The sequence below is a fragment of the Carya illinoinensis genome, chromosome 1, assembly GCF_018687715.1.
Source record: "Carya illinoinensis cultivar Pawnee chromosome 1, C.illinoinensisPawnee_v1, whole genome shotgun sequence".
Classification (NCBI taxonomy): Eukaryota; Viridiplantae; Streptophyta; class Magnoliopsida; order Fagales; family Juglandaceae; genus Carya; species Carya illinoinensis.
In genome coordinates this window covers 48,337,367-48,354,210 of record NC_056752.1, presented here as the reverse complement: position 1 = coordinate 48,354,210, position 16,844 = coordinate 48,337,367, and the positions used below count along the sequence as shown (strand labels likewise).

The following is a 16,844-nucleotide window of genomic DNA, read 5'->3' as shown; positions in this document are numbered from 1 at the left end:
TTTAGGTTATGATGAATTTCTTATTGTGTCATCGATTTATTTTAGTTGTTTTTATTTTTTTAAACCAACATAAGTCATAATATTTACGAACGTAAAGTTATAAGATGAGACTTAATCTAGAGAGGTGTGATAGTGACCGAAATCATATACAGAAATTTTAAGTTATGATTTTTATAGCATAGAGTTTGAAAAATTTTAATAAATATTTTCGTGCACTCTCTTTTATGGTCTCAATATTTTAATAAAAAAATATTTTATTTATAAAATCTTTATACTCAACGCTTTATTTAGAATAAAATAAAATATTTTTTGTCAAGGTTTATTAATAACACTCTGACTCTTGATAATTTTTAAAAATGACTTTATTATTAATTGTAGGAGTCGTGTTATACAAGAAGAGCAGTGTAAACCTCATAAATTATAACACGATTCATATTTCAGTTTGCGGATCATATGAATGTTCAATGCATTGAATGCAAGTCTTGATCTTGGCTGTTTCAACACTACAACCTTCTATCTTATAAAGATGGCCACTGCAGTCTGTAATACTAGTCTAGTTTGGTTGTCAAAGATATTTATTTCCTATAATTATTATAATTTTTTTTAAATTTTATATAAAATATAATAAATAATTTAAATTTTTTAATATGAAAATAAAAATAATATTTTATATCATTTTTAACTTTTACCTTACTCTATCTCATCACATTTTATCTATATAATCAAAAGGAAGAATATTAACATGAACATAGATTAGTTAGAAGCTCAACGCAGCAAGCTGAACGTGTGGAGAGGAATACGAGGATGGGACAAAAGCAAATCCTATACGAGAAAACGATATTTAGAGTCAAGTATACATAACAACACGATACTACCTTAATAACGAGAAATTATATTTATAATTTTAAAATATATAAATTTCATGTATTTATTTTGAAGCAAGTAGGTAATTATGAAATTTATATAAAAATATTAATTTTTAATAATAAATCTTTTTTTTTAAATATATACGAAATTTATACCTCATAAAATTGTAAGTTACATTACTCTTTTTAATATTTTTAATCAACTGGGAGCGTGAATCATGGGAATGATCGGATCCGGATATTTCAGGTATCCGTTCGGAGGGTTTGACCGGTCCGACTACAGTAATATCTTAGTCGGGTCGGGTCTCACGGCCAACAAACGTCGGTTGAAACGTCGTCCAAAAATGGGCTATACATCATTGTGAGGTGGGCCGGTAACGTGTCAATCTCCTCCACCGACACAAAAACTCGGATCATTATTTCTTTCCTTTCTTCCCCATCACTCCTCACCTTCTCGATGAATCCTTGTGCGGAGATATATCAAAGAGTTTTGTGGTCAACTACATCAATTTCGGTGCGTTCAAATGCTTCTGCTTAAATCTCAACGAACACCATTCCCTTTCGCTTTGATTCTCCGGTGATTCTCTAATGCTTTCGTCGTCACTCGGTCAGTGACTTTGGGGGCGGGCGGAGGAAAAAAAAGAAAAAGAAAAGCGAAAGCGAAAATGGAGAGACGTTCGTCGTCGGACGAAGAGGACGACCGCGAGAACCTGATCCCGCAGAACGACGACGTCAAGCACCTCCCTCCCACTACTCGTTCGCCCTTCCACATTGACGATTTCCACTCCACAATGCGCCGGCGATTCCACCTCCACTTCAACAAGAGGTACCTACTTGCCATCCTCCTTCCTCTTCTCATCCTCGTCCTCTACTTCTCCACCCGCAACCTCTTCCCCTCTGGCCTCAGATTCGACCGCATGCGCGAATCCGAATTGCGCGCTCTTTATTTGTTGAGACAACAGCAACTAGGGCTTTTCAGTTTATGGAATAACTCCCAGTTGGAAACCGGGAACCGTTCGTTCGTACAGTCGATCGCATATCTCGACGATCTTAAATCTGCCCTGCTCAAGCAGATTTCCTTGACTAAAGAGATTCAGCAAGTTCTCTTGTCGTCCCATCGATACGGGAACTTGTCCGAGTTCCAATCCAATTTTCAGGACCCCAGTCTAAGCGGTGGTTATGGTTTCGGTAGGTGTGGAAAGGTGGACCAGAAGATGAATGAGCGAAGAACCATTGAGTGGAAGCCGAAATCAAATAAATACTTGTTCGCAATTTGCCTGTCCGGGCAGATGTCAAACCATTTGATTTGCTTGGAGAAGCACATGTTCTTTGCGGCTCTGCTTGACCGGCTTTTGGTCATTCCGAGCTCCAAAGTGGATTACCAGTACAATAGGGTTTTGGATATTGATCATATTAATGAATGCTTTGGGAGAAAGGTTGTTGTTTCGTTTGAGGAGTTTTCCGAGGCTAAGAAGAATCATATGCACATAGATAGTTTTAAATGTTATTTTTCGCTGCCTCAGCCTTGTTATGTGGATGAGGAGCACATTAAGAAGCTAAAATCGTTGGGAATTTCGATGGGGAACCCTGAGCCTGCTTGGGTTGAGGATATTAAGAAGCCAAACAAGAGAACTGTTCAAGATGTTCAGTCCAAGTTCTCTTCGGATGACGATGTTCTTGCAATTGGAGACATTTTCTATGCGGATGTGGAGCAAGATTGGGTGATGCAGCCTGGTGGGCCGCTTGCTCACAAATGCAAGACGCTAATCGAACCAAGTCGTCTTATTTTACTTACAGCACAGCGTTTTATTCAGACATTCTTGGGAAAGAACTTCGTAGCACTTCACTTTCGGAGACACGGCTTCTTAAAGTTCTGGTATGTCTACGTTTTCCCTGTCCAGTGTCCAAATGGTGATGTGCATTTGTCATAGTATGTTTGACGATTGGCATCGTTGAAGTATGTGGCTTTCTTACAGCTTTGCATATGTTGCAATTGTTTGGTAACAAAAAACTGTTTAATTGTGAAAATTCAATTTGTTTACCTCCCTTTTTTACCTACTTGCACAACAAATATAGCGTTTTAATTTCTCATCTTTGCCTACTAGCTATGGTTATTCTTTATATGCACAGTATGTGCCAGTTACTCCTAGCTTGCGAGGCTCTGAGGAAAGGCAGATGTACAATATGTAAGCATTTGCTAGTGATTTGCATCGTGTTATATCATATATGCATATCTTCACTGTAGATATTGCCATCCCTTCCTTAGGTCGGATGTACCCTTTATCCTTTCTTGAGGGAGATAGAAATTCCGGGTTCGAGTTACTTATGCAATCGTATGACAAGTAGAATTCTCTCTTTTTATATGATAAGCAATATTACTTATCAAAAAAATAATGTAGAAGCAATATTTGCTCATGCTCCAATTTTAAGTCACATTTTGAATGCTTGGAGGTAGGACTAGCTTTTGAGCAAATGTGACTTTTTATTTGCATGCTGTATATGGATGCGTTTATGTATGCTAGTAAGAAAAATTTTAGCATCTCAGTACCTGTAATCTTGTTTAATTTTCCAGCAATGCTAAAAGGCCCAGTTGCTTTTTCCCCATTCCTCAAGCTGCGGATTGCATCACTCGAATAGTTGAAAAAGCAAATGCACCAGTCGTTTATCTTTCAACTGATGCAGCTGAAAGTGAAACTAGTTTGTTGCAGTCACTAGTTGTGCTTGGAGGGAAGGCTGTACCACTTGTTAAAAGGCCTCCTCATAGTTCAGCTGAAAAATGGGATGCTTTGTTGTACAGACATGGCCTTGAGGATGACTCTCAGGTGAATTAAGCTTCTTTTTTACTTATTAAAGAAATTATACTTCCTTTCTTTTCCTGTTTGTATATTTCTATAGCTAGGTTGCGAAGAAATTGTCTGAACCTAATGATCTTAGCAGTCATGGTTGTCACTGAAATCCATGTATTACATCCATTTTCTGGGTTTTCATACTGAAGGTGGAAGCTATGCTGGATAAGACAATCTGCGCAATGTCTAGTGTATTTATTGGAGCCCCTGGATCAACATTCACGGAGGACATCTTGCGATTGCGGAAAGACTGGGGTTCAGCATCTCTGTGTGATGAGTACCTTTGCCAAGGTGAAGATCCAAACTTTGTGGCAGAAAACGAATGAAAGAAGATACAGAAATGGTGTGAGATTGAGTCTTAAAAAGAGGCTATTTCCGTATGTGCCTCTGCACGATAAGTTGGTTTACCCCGAAATTTGTTATCATTTTTTCTAGTGTATGATAATAGCATTCTTTTTTTCATTTTTCTTGTTCCATTTGATGATACGATAGCCTCGGCTGAGTATGATATGTGCGTGGGCAAATGGTGTTTGTAAATCTACCCTCTGTACCTCCTCCTTTTCACCCAGAAATCGATATTTGGGTTGCTCAGACTGCTGTTTCATTGCTTGAAATAATAGTTTTCTGGGTTATGTTTCCTGGATATTGGAAGCGAAAAGAATCATAATGGTGATGTAAAACGCAGCAGTTACTAAGGCCGAAGTGGTTCATCATCACCATTTCAAAAAAAAAAAAGTGGTTCATCATCACAATTTCGACTTTAAAAATTATGAGTTCTATAACTTACAAATCGTTCAGATATATTATTTTTTATCAAACTCAATACGGGAAAAATTAAAATGTTAAAACTTTTTAAGTTAATTGATATATAAAGATGGGCTAATATAAGATTGTGCATAATTAATACTTGTAATTAAGAGAAAACCTTATGGGCGTTTTTCAGCAACATCGGTATAATAAAGTTATCATATTCTCAATTAAGCAACAAGACTTGATTTGTAAGACTCATGTTTTAAAATTTACACTTCAAATCAAATTATGCTGTGTATAAGTATTTCACTATATATGCTCTACACATCTACTTAAAAATAGCATTTTTAGATATAATAATATAAAATAATTTTACTTATCATCCCCACACACTACACTTATTTTATTTTATTTTTTCATTTTTCCTATAACAAGTATGTGATGCATGGATGATAAGTAGAACAATTGAATTAGTTTAACAAGAATAAAAGAAAAATAATAAAAAATACTTTTAAAATATGTAAAGTGTGTAGTGTGGGATGATGAGTAGCATTCATTGATAATATATAGTTAATTAACCATTTTGGTTTGATATAATACATGAGGTATGCTACTCATCATCTCACACCATACACTTTACATATTTTAATATCATTTTGTTATTTTTATTATTTTTATTAAACTAATTAAGTTGTTCTATTTATCATCCATACATCATGTATTTTTTTATAGAAAAAATAAAAAAATAAAAATAGATATAGTATGTGTTGTGTAGAGATGATAAATAAAATTATTCATAATACGAGTGATGTTAAGCACTTAGGCTGCCACCTTGCAATGACTGTTGGGCGTGCCTCCTAGCACAAATTTGGCTTTTTATTTTTTTTCTAATTTTTCTTTTTATATTTTCTTAACATATTTAAATATTTTAAAAAAATAAAAAATTATATCAATATACTAAAAGTTACTTTTTTAATTATTGAATAAAAAAATTAAAAAAAAAATAATAGTACATAACCTCCCAATTTCCACACATCATTTTTTTTAATATATTTGTTTTTAGTTTTTTTTTTCAAATTAATTAAATCTTTGCATTCATTATCCATAACTTAAATATTTGATATAAAAAGAGCGAATAGTAAGAAGGTGCGTATCATTTTTCGTAAAGTAAAGAATAGGGTCGGCTTTGGTAAATGTCCGTTGGGTTGGAGAAAGCAAAGAGTTGGTAGACAGAGAGACAACCCCCACGTGGAACTGACTCATCGAACACACGACACCCACTGGACCCGTAATTAGATTGGTCCACCGCTTCTTAACTTCCCTCCACCGGTAGCCGCGTCACTCACACACTGACACTCTCGCTCGCCGCTTCGTCCACCCCCAACCCCCTCTCTATCTCTCCTTGGTTTCCTTCCTGTATTCTTCGCGGCTGTACCGAACGTCTCAAGAAGCCAGAGCCTTTGTGGGTTTTTATTATTGACTTGGAATATACCATATACAGATCCTTTCCTTTTGATTCTATTTCAATTATTAATTATATCAAAGGGGAATCGGAATTTTGAATGATACTATTGAAAATACGTTAGGTTCCGAGGTTAGGGTTTAAGTGGACTATAACAGGGAAAATCAGGAGAAAGAGAGAGAAAAAGCAAAAAACAAAGCATGAGAGCGAGATTGGTGGTGTTCCCGATAAGAGGGAGGGACTGGTGCTTCTCTAGATCCATTAATCATTCTCTTGATTCTTCTTCTTCTTCCGGTTCCACTTTTTCTCAAACACCTTCCACATTGAAAGATCTGTGGCGGGATATCTCCTCCAATCCCAAGCCCTTCAATGCTAATGCCGAACTCCTCGTCGATTTCGTCTCTCTCAAGGTCTTCTCCTCTCTTTTATCTCTTCCATCTTTGTCTGCTAGTGATGCGAAATACTGATTATTATTATTATTATTATTTTTTGCTGGATTCTAATGAAGATGAATAGAGCTTGGGCTGGTCTGGAGAAAGCGCCTCAAGGAACCATCAAGAACAAGATTCACGGGTGAGCTTCTGTCCTTTTCTTCCATCCCTTTTACCGCGCTTGCGATTAATGTTTTGTTTTTCTTCGCTCACTGTTGATCAGTATATGATTTAGATTGGGACTGCGGCTTTTGGCGCGAGTTAAGCCCTCTGAGATTTTCTTCAAATCTATTACAAAGGACGTCACAAATGTTGAAGTTACCTACCCGTTAAGGTTTCGCCTTTTCCTTTTTTTTCGCGTTGCCTTAACTTTTTTAATTCAACAAAAGCTTATCGCTTTACTCTTATCTTCACTCTGTTTTTAGATGGTCTGCTCTAGCATTGTAAGCTATAGTTCGTTACTCACTCAAACCAGTCATTTGCGTTTGTTGCTCTATCAGAAGGATTTAAAAAAGAAAAAGAAAAAGAAATTAAACCAGCCATTTGCATTTGTTTTCATATCAGAAAGATGAATAAATCTTATTTTTTCCTATCCAATTTTACATTTTTGTCATTGTTTTGATTCTTCACTATTTCATCACTGGCTGACATCTCATCTGAAGAAGGATGTAACTTGGAAAAAGTAAGTTGGCCTAGGGCTTCGTTTTTGCCACCCTTTTTATTTTCTGTAATTCTGCCATGTTGACAATATTTTTCATTCTTGCAGTTTAAATGCACGGCTTGTGCGGCGAAGATTACGACATATTGCCATGAGGTAATTTCTTTTCCTTCTTTTTCTTCTCCATCTAATAAGTACAAAGTTTAAATTCTCTTTTACCAGCTATACTTGTTCACCCCTTAGTTTTTCCATTGCTGGAAAATCTGACAATGAAGCAGGGCTGACCTTGGATCTTCTGAATGAATATGCTATGATGGCTCTCGCTCTGATGACTTTGTCCTCCCTCCCCCTCTCCCTCCCCAGAATATTTCCCAAATTGAGTCTTTAGGGAAGACTAGGAAAGTTGTTGCAAAAGATCAAGCAAAAAAGATGATTATGTCGGCAGGAGATAATCTTTACACATACGCCAAACTAAGATGTAGCATTACTTTTTTTGCAGTATGTCTCAAACCATTCAAAGTGTTTTACAACACTCATCATATGTGAAAAGTCATATTGTAGAGCAATGAAATGGAATTGGGTAGAACAGCCAAAAAAAAGTGTGCATAACCCACCTATAAAGTAGCTTGAGGCATTATTTTCTCAGGGGCTTTTTTTCTTTTATCGGTAAACAAAATTTTATTGATCATAAGAATAGGCAAAATTCCAAGTATATGGGACATATACAAGAGTGTCGCCTTGGCTTGCTAGTTCAGCGATACAAGAAATTCATGGAAACTCATTCCATTGGAATCAATTACAACTGGCCAATGAAGTAAAGTATTGAAAGACAATTTCCAAAGCTCTTCCATTGATCACTCTTGATCTTTGAGGCTTCTTTCATTCCTTTCCCTCCAAATGGACCACCATAAGGATATTGGGACAATCTTCCATGTTGCTGCAATATGGAAGATTGCAGCATATTATTTTCTTAGAGGCTTCTGTGATTTTTTCAAAATTCTGGCCATCATGTCTAATGGCATAGTTTTGTGTCTGAAGATGACTATATTAATATTTCTTGAGCTCTCTTCAGGACATATTCCTCCTGAAGTGGTCTGGTTTTCATGTAATAATGTTTGGAAGGGGGGAGATCTATGATTATTTATTTTCTATTTGCTTGCTTACCCCAAAAAATATCCAATGGCATGGATGATAGGAGTGAAACAAATGTGCTGGATGATGAGCCTTATGTACAAGGAACAACATGAAAATCCATTAGTAAAGCTTCTATGATAATGACCCTCAGAACTAACAAAAAGCTCATTGATGCTTAGATACATTCATATTTATCTCTTGTAGGTCTGTTTAAGCTGTATTTGATTTCTATTGAATTTTATTGGCGAGTGGGAGAACATTGATATTGAAATGCTATCTGATTTACAGGGGAGCTATCATCCACAAGAAGTACTTTTATGGTTCAGTTACATTGCTTCCTGTGACAACTGTGTTTACTGTACGTATGTGTTTCACTTCAAAATGTCAACTCTGCTTCACTGTGATTTGGATTCTCAAGTTTTGAAGCTATATGCATTGATATAGCTTGATATCCAAATCAATTTTCCCATTGTATCACAATGCCTTTTTTACTTATTCTACTTCTTGTTTCTGTTATAGGTTTTACCATTGCCCAACATTCCATTCTTTTGGGTTTTGTTCCGCACTTATTCTCACTGGCGAGCTCTTCAGGTGTGTACATGCTACTTATATTGCAACTTGGAATCTGATTTTTTTTATGATATGTGAACATTGTAAAACTAAGCTTTGGACAATCTAAAATGTGAAATTGGAGTTAATGAATGCACTCGGGGCAGAACCAGAAAATGTAATTTTTGGTAAAACTATAAAAAGACTTCTTTTTTTGGGGGGGATTTTTTTTAATGGAATCTACCTTCACAAAAAACCTTTGAAAATTAAGTTTTAAGATATACTTATTTTTCCAATTTTGAAGGCCCCCCTCCCCCCCCCCCCCCCCCCCCCCAAAAAAAAAACCCAAAAAAAAAAGCCGATGCTTGGGTCCTCCCCTGAAATGCTCTAGTAAAGATAGCCATATGTTTCAAGTTGATTGGCAGAGGACTTAAAAGAATGTAGTTTGAATCGGCATTAAAAAAAAAAAAAGAAAAAAAAAGAAAACTATGGTTTTGTTCTTTTTAACGATATATGTAAGTGACTTTGTTGTATCTTTAGATGGTGACTTTCTGGTTTATATTATTTGCCTTGCCTATAGTTTTGTCTTTCCCTGTAGGATGGTGTTGTTGGCCCTAGCATCAGCTTTTTTTGTGTCCTGCCACTGTATTATCTATTCAATTTTCATCCCATTTTCTTTGTTTCTTAATACTGATGTTTTAGGGAAGTGAGAAGCTCCTTCAGCTTGTCTCAGATAGTTCTTCAACTATGAACTCTACTACAGGGAACGGGAATGAGGACAAGCATGGTGACTCTCTTCATGGGATCCATAATTCACTTGGTTTTCCATGCGTAAGTTCAATTACACATTCTGATATGGTGAAGATGACCAGGTTGCTATTTTGATTGGTATCTGAGATCAGTCATAGCAAAGAACTCTACATTTGTCTTTCATGATCTGAGCCTCCCCACCCCCACCCCAAAGAAAAAACAGAAATCCAAGCTCCACAGCCCCCAACCAAAAAAAAAAAAGTAGTTTTGACAGTAGTTTACTGTCAAAAACTGCCTCGTAGTTTTGAGCCTGTGGATATGGAGTTTTACATATTGATAGATTATAACAAATATACTGAGTTATCTTGTCATCAACTTAGTATATTCAAATACGATTGCATGAGGAAATGGTGCTTTTTGGTATTCAGTGGGGCTATTAATTTAACAGAATACAATTGCATGAAGAACTTCTCCGGCACTTGTAATGGTACTAAGGACTAGTATTTACACCAGTTATCCCCACCTTTCTCTGTGTGAACCGTTATTTTGTTGCTTTGACCATGGTCATGGATATGTTGAGCTTATCTTTTTGTACAAAACATTGACTTAACCAAACCAAAGGGGCTCTTGATAGGCCAACTATGCCTGTTTGGTTTGGATTTTCAAAGTGGAAAATCTTAAAAACTGATTAAACCCATCATTTTGCACATATCTTGGATTTAACCAAACCAAACGAGCTCTTTTTAAGCCAACTAAAGTTGAGTAATTGCATTTTCTAGTTTTCTTGAATAGGACAATTCTGCTACACACACACATAATTGGAAAGATTCAACCGGTGTGGATTTTTGTTGGGGCGGTATAAACGATGTTTTTATGTTTCTTTGTAATTAGGTTTTGCAGCCGTCAAAGGAACTTGAGGAACTTGTTCATCGTGGAGATGGGCATGACGGTCTCAGCAAATGTACCATTTCGGACATCTGCAAGGTCTTTGATTTGAACACAAATGATGTTCTAAAATACAGGGTGTTTATGTAATTAACGTTGTCATATCTACCATCTGAAATGTAACATGTTCAGAGTCCATTTGGTGAAACGAAGTACGTTGTCCTAATTTTATTTTTTTGGCCCTTTTCAATATTGGGTAGTAAAATAACTGTGCCCCATATTTTAAACTATGAGCGATTGAATAGATTTTGAATATACAAGGCACCTTGGATCAAAGCGTCCTAATACCGACATTATTACTGGAAAAAGAAGGAATTAATACGTCTTTATTAATTTTGAAAAATATAATTATAATTGAGATATTATTAGTAGAATTTCCCTCTTACATATGATCAGCTAAATAGAGCTCTCTCTGGGTTTTTTGGTCGTATAGATTGTGAATAAGATTATAGTCTCGGGTATAAAAAGGGTCCAACAACCAAAAAATTGATGGGGAAATTTAGTTAAAAGTTTTATCTTTTACACATCCAATACATTATTGATGTGGAAGTTTTTTACATCGATTATGTTAAAAAATGATTGGGATTTGAGTAAAAAAATATAATGGATCTTAAGATAAGTGGTGTGTCAATATACCACCTTGAGTAGTGTTATATGTACTTATATTTTACTTATAATATTTAATTTTTTAATTTTTAATTTCATGATTTTTAGTAGTATATCAATAACTGAAATTATTTTTTTATAAATTTTTCTTAAATACATTTACCAATTTATATATGACAAAACTCTAGAGCATAGACTTGGCCTAGTCAAATACTAGTAAAATTTGAAATATAGTTTAGTGATACTTAAATGAACTACATTGAACTAGCTAAAGTCCTTTAGGTGAAACTTTGAGCTACATTAAATGGAAATAGAAGTCAAAACTTGGCTAGTCACTCTTCACAGATCAAATCCATATTTAATTTCCAAACTTTTGATTGTTTGCATTTTAATGTTAACACTAATTATATGTTTATTAAGAATTTCATAATTTATAAAATTATTAATTAATAATTAGAGTAATGCTATACTTCTATCTTATTTTCATTATCATTTAATAATAAATATGTCATATTTTACATAATAAAATCAGAATAAAATAATAATATGGTGTATAAAATTTTCCTAATAGAATATTAGGTACGCCCTTTTACTTACAAAAAAAAAAAATGTTATTAATAGAAAGAGGAAAGACCAAAACCGACCCGGATGCACCCTCCGGATCGCCCTTTATAAGTAGCAATGGGTATGACTCAGCTAAGACCAGAAAACATATTTGCCCTCTCGTTTTAACTATTCTTCACTCGCAAGAAAAGCACAGAGACAGCATCGGCAGATCCGTATGGCGCCAGAGCCCGAAGATGATTTGAAGGACGAGAAGAACCCTCGTCCACTTGACGAGGATGATATTGCTCTTCTTAAAACTTATGTATGACTTTTCTTTTCTATTTCTCCCTCAAACCCTAAGTTGTGTCTTTTTCTAACTTTCTCTGATTCATAGGCTCTCTGGTTTAACTTTGGGTCTTGGTTTTCTTTTAATTTAGGTAGTACAGTTACTTAGTTTTGTCGAAGCTGAATCCAGCTGTTCTCAATATTGCTCCGTCACTTTTCTGTTGACATTCTACATAGGATCGTTATCGTCTATTTTGGTTTTTTCGATAATTGAAATTTTTCCTCGTTGCTTCTATTGTTTTTTGGTTATGAAGATTATTCGGTAAAAATAATCCAAAATTAGGCTACCTGTTATCGATCCATGTTAAAGAACGGGTTTGATTTGTTTTCTTTATCTGTCTGGTTGATATAAGAGTTCTTGATTTTACTGATAAAAAAAAGATATACGAGTTCTTGATTTGAATGTATGATTTCTCAGTAGAATACTTATTGTTTTGGATTGATTCACGCTGACAAAGAATGCTCTTCAGAACGGAAGATTTTTGGACTCTACGATAGATTTTGTTCTCTGTCTCACTGTACGGTTTACCTGGTTTTAATCACTAGTAACACGTATTCGCTGGCAATAAACTTGCTAATTTTTCTTTCATCTGAAAAGTTGATAGTGAAGGAATTGGGCTGTTTGCGTTTAATATCCTCCAGGTTGGTTAAATGCAATCTTACCGAGGATAATAGTTTGCAACCTTTTAACCCAAGACCAACATAACCCTGTCTTGAGAGCATCTATCTTAATTTCTTCAACTGTTGAGTCTATTCAGGGGCTTCCTTCCTTCTGTTTCCTTTTAAAATGTGCATACCTCAGTTTAATTATGTATGGGCTGATTTTGTACGTAATCCCCCCCTCCCCCCCTTCTCTCCCACCCACTCACACCCCCTTTTTCATCCATTACGGTCCAGTATTTCAGATGATTGAATTTGGTTATATTTGTTTAGACTATTTTACCAATCTTAATGCTCTGTGCAGGGTTTAGGTCCCTACTCTACAGGTATCAAGAAAGTAGAGAAAGAAATTAAGGAAATGGCTAAGAAGGTCAACGATCTATGTGGTATGCTTCCCCCCCCCCCCCCTCTCCCCTCTCTCTCTCTCTCTCTCTTCTTTTGTGTAATTGACTTGTGAAGGGATTGGTATAGAGGTGATAATTTAAAATGTTGTGTAGCATAATCTTGCATGTGCACATAAGTTATCCAATTTGATAAGTATATGCGAAAAAGATGTGGAATATTAAAAATTGATTGATGAGTTACTTTCAGGTTTACTTACGTGCATCATAGTACCTTTTGATGATTCCTAGTATCAGCCTACTTGGTTAGTGATTTTAAAAATTGTTAGTTTAACATTAAACTCCTTTCAGTTATCAAAATGTGCTACATATGCATTATTCTATATGTTGTATGTGCGTTAGAACTTGATATATGTTCTTCTTTCTGTTCATTGTCTTTACTGCACAGCCTAGCTGTTGCAAAATATCTGAATACTTAAATTTGTAATGTTGATCTGCATTATTTTATAGGCATTAAGGAGTCTGACACTGGTCTAGCTGCACCAAGCCAGTGGGATCTAGTGTCCGATAAGCAAATGATGCAGGAGGAGCAGCCTCTGCAGGTGTGTCTTTCACTTCAGGTTCTGTTTAGCAGTGAGATTTTGTATGTATATAATCTGCAAGCATTGCCATGGTTTGTCAATCAGGTGGCAAGATGCACAAAGATCATCAATCCAAACACTGAAGATGCCAAGTACGTTATAAATGTTAAGCAAATTGCAAAGGTATACTTTTATTCTTAATTCTTCCTTTACTTGGCATGGTACATTGTAAATTATCTGTTAGGTTTAAAATGTGAGATTTTTCTTAATAAACCATAAGGAAATCCATCATTTCACGTTGTCCTATCGTTGAAGTTTTTCTTTTCTAAGCTTGAATTTACCCTGAATTTGAATTAGGATGATCTCTTCTATCTCTCTCTCTCTTTCTTTTTTTTTTTTTTTCCCTTCTAAATATGTACAATATATTTTTTTGATTTAGAACGGTTGATTTTTTTAATGATTCCTGGTCTTTCTGAAATTGCTTTCTGTCTCTTATATTTTATTCCTGGAAAACATGCCAGAACACAAGTTTTTATGGATTATCTCTAACATTTTACCCTGAGCATGCTTTTAACAATGGGACTTGATTTGATTTCCACTTTCGCAACTGCAGTTTGTTGTTGGGCTGGGTGACAAGGTTTCCCCAACTGACATAGAAGAAGGCATGCGTGTGGGGTAGGTTTATTATTTGTTAACTTCACAGAATTTGCTTCAAAATTTGTGTTATGCATGTTTTAATAATCTCTTTTCAGAATATCCATTTTTCTCCTTATTTTGCATTCTTACAACGGTACTATCATGGAGTTTGCTGCCAAGGAGAGATGGTTCATTACTCTTATTTTTTTCATATTTGTATTGCAATTTGTACTTAAGGACAGAAATATAGATTTAAGATGGATGTCTGTGGCGTTGACTTCCAAAATTTTGGCTTTCTTTTTCTGTGAGATGGATAAAGAAAGAGAACATGTGCTCTGTTGTGTTTGTGGAATATAATGTTTGTCTTCTTGTTGAATTGACTTCCATTCTGTCATTGCAGGGTTGATCGTAATAAATATCAGATCCAAATTCCCTTGCCTCCAAAAATTGACCCGAGTGTGACCATGATGACAGTGGAGGAAAAGCCCGATGTGACATATAATGATGTTGGTGGCTGCAAGGAGCAGATTGAAAAGATGCGGGAAGTGCGTAGCCCATGTTATTTTTCATTGATATATTTCTTTCTTATCGAGAGAATCAATATCATTACATGCAACCTAATTAGTCACCTTAGATTGTTTGCTTTCATGCATTACTGACGTTGGTTTCTTTAGGTTGTCGAGCTGCCCATGCTTCATCCTGAGAAATTTGTGAAGCTTGGAATTGATCCTCCTAAGGGTGTCCTCTGCTATGGTCCTCCAGGTACGGGCAAAACACTTTTAGCTAGAGCAGTGGCTAATAGAACTGATGCTTGTTTCATCCGTGTTATTGGGAGTGAGCTTGTTCAGAAATATGTTGGTGAGGGAGCTCGGATGGTTCGAGAACTTTTCCAGGTTACCAATTGTGCAAGCTCAGTAGTTTCAAACTCCTCTTCATTACTCATATTGTTTGAATTGTCAGTCATTTAACGAGTACTGCTATATCTGCTGCAGATGGCACGTTCAAAAAAGGCTTGCATTGTATTTTTTGATGAAGTTGATGCCATAGGGGGCGCACGATTTGATGATGGTGTTGGGGGAGACAATGAGGTTCAGCGTACAATGCTTGAAATTGTGAATCAGCTTGATGGGTTTGATGCACGTGGAAACATCAAAGTTCTAATGGCTACAAATAGGTTGGTTAAGTAGTACCTATTGTTGCAGCACTTCTGGCTGGCAGTGAACTGTGTTCTCTTCTGAAATGGAACTAGTTCTCTCTTGGGATGCATTCACACAAGCTTCTAACAATAGCCTGGCTCATGTTTTGGATTTTGCTTTTCCCTTTTTTTCAGGCCTGACACCCTAGATCCAGCACTTCTACGTCCTGGACGATTAGACCGTAAGGTTGAGTTTGGCCTTCCTGATCTGGAGAGTAGGACACAGATATTTAAGATCCATACACGAACAATGAACTGCGAAAGAGATGTCCGATTTGAATTGTTGGCTCGGCTTTGCCCAAACTCAACTGGTCAGAATTACTTTCTTGTTATGGTTGAAATTCAATTGTCCGTGTTATAAAATGCTTTTCGTTTGTCATGGATTTTGCTTAATATGATGGGATATCTCTACTTTGCAACTTGCATTTGTTGGGTGAGGTTCAATTTCCAATTGTCACCTTCGTGATGTAATTTACCAGGGCTCTGCCTGTTTGTTATTTTTCCAGTAGGCTAGGTATATGTTTGGACATTGGCATTCTGACATGGATATCTCTTTCAGGAGCTGACATAAGGAGCGTCTGCACAGAAGCTGGAATGTATGCCATCCGAGCACGAAGGAAGACTGTGACGGAGAAAGACTTCCTTGATGCAGTGAACAAAGTCATCAAGGGATACCAGAAGTTCAGTGCGACTCCCAAGTACATGGTCTACAACTGAGCCCAGCTGTTTTGCTTCCTTTCCCAAGAAAATGTTGAAAGCACTTTCACATCTTTTAAAGTTGGGATGGCATGAGCCACTTGGGTTCATTTGAGGGCTGCTGTTGACAACATCTTAGTTATCATTTGAACTTGCTTCTACTCGGATTAATATTTGCTGGATCACGTGCCGCATAACTCATAGACCACTTGTGCTGCTGTGAGTTTCGCTTTGTCAAAGTTAATGAAAGTGTTTGAAGCCATGTTTTATCATCTTATGCTGTGAATGTTTTGTTCCTTGGTTGTGGAATCGCTGCAACCTAGAACTACGAGAAATATGTAAGCTTTTTCTAGCCCATTGATCTGTGATCTGACCATTTTAAATTCGTCCGCACCATTTCATATGGGGCATCGGCAAAAAATGAAACCCCTGCATGGTAAATGTCAAAATCGAATCCCACAAAGGATTTTAAACAGATAGAACCCCCACAGAAAAATCAAGAGTAAAAAAATCTAACTGGAAACCGGCATGGAGGGTGAAATAGAAAAAGTTGAAACCCGCGGCCAAGAACCAACAATGTGGCAAAATTTCGTCGACCATGCTCAATCTAGGTGCAGTAGGGCTGCATAAGTAATCTTGAGCATAACTTACATGGAAATACCCTCGATTTGTCGCCTTGAGAAAGACGTAAAACACTCAACTCCTATGAACATGATTAGATACAGTTTACTGTTTAGTACTTTACCCTTGTCCAGTTTTGGTTAGATGTCTTTTTCACTTCAACATGGCAACTAAGGAAGTAGTACGCGACTTTCTTATAAAAAATAAGAAAAAAATATTGCCCATA

General features: G+C 36.1%; 3 protein-coding genes across 4 annotated transcripts; all 3 read left to right on the top strand.

Annotated features, from left to right (window-relative positions):
- The first annotated feature begins 1,255 nt into the window (after nt 1-1,255).
- LOC122279664 (O-fucosyltransferase 36-like) lies at nt 1,256-4,303 on the top strand. The gene is made up of 3 exons (XM_043090424.1): nt 1,256-2,742; nt 3,439-3,688; nt 3,862-4,303. The coding sequence occupies exons 1-3, from the start codon at nt 1,532-1,534 to the stop codon at nt 4,036-4,038; spliced, it is 1,638 nt and encodes a 545-aa protein (XP_042946358.1). The 5' UTR covers nt 1,256-1,531; the 3' UTR covers nt 4,039-4,303.
- A 1,348-nt stretch (nt 4,304-5,651) lies between these two features.
- On the top strand, nt 5,652-10,667 carry LOC122279649 (uncharacterized protein C23H3.12c). 2 transcript variants are annotated; one of them, XM_043090412.1, is made up of 8 exons: nt 5,652-6,334; nt 6,433-6,497; nt 6,591-6,689; nt 7,122-7,169; nt 8,436-8,505; nt 8,667-8,738; nt 9,399-9,527; nt 10,347-10,667. In XM_043090412.1, exons 1-8 carry the CDS (start codon nt 6,125-6,127, stop codon nt 10,479-10,481), a joined length of 828 nt encoding a protein of 275 aa, XP_042946346.1. In that variant the 5' UTR covers nt 5,652-6,124; the 3' UTR covers nt 10,482-10,667. The 2 variants fall into 2 exon arrangements, with proteins under 2 accessions (XP_042946346.1, XP_042946339.1); XM_043090405.1 differs by having other exon boundaries at nt 5,657-6,334; nt 10,338-10,667.
- A 1,026-nt stretch (nt 10,668-11,693) lies between these two features.
- LOC122279640 (26S proteasome regulatory subunit 7A-like) lies at nt 11,694-16,354 on the top strand. The gene is made up of 10 exons (XM_043090394.1): nt 11,694-11,865; nt 12,853-12,934; nt 13,400-13,491; nt 13,576-13,653; nt 14,084-14,145; nt 14,507-14,651; nt 14,781-14,999; nt 15,099-15,280; nt 15,437-15,612; nt 15,861-16,354. Exons 1-10 carry the CDS (start codon nt 11,779-11,781, stop codon nt 16,016-16,018), a joined length of 1,281 nt encoding a protein of 426 aa, XP_042946328.1. The 5' UTR covers nt 11,694-11,778; the 3' UTR covers nt 16,019-16,354.
- The last annotated feature ends 490 nt before the right edge of the window (nt 16,355-16,844 follow it).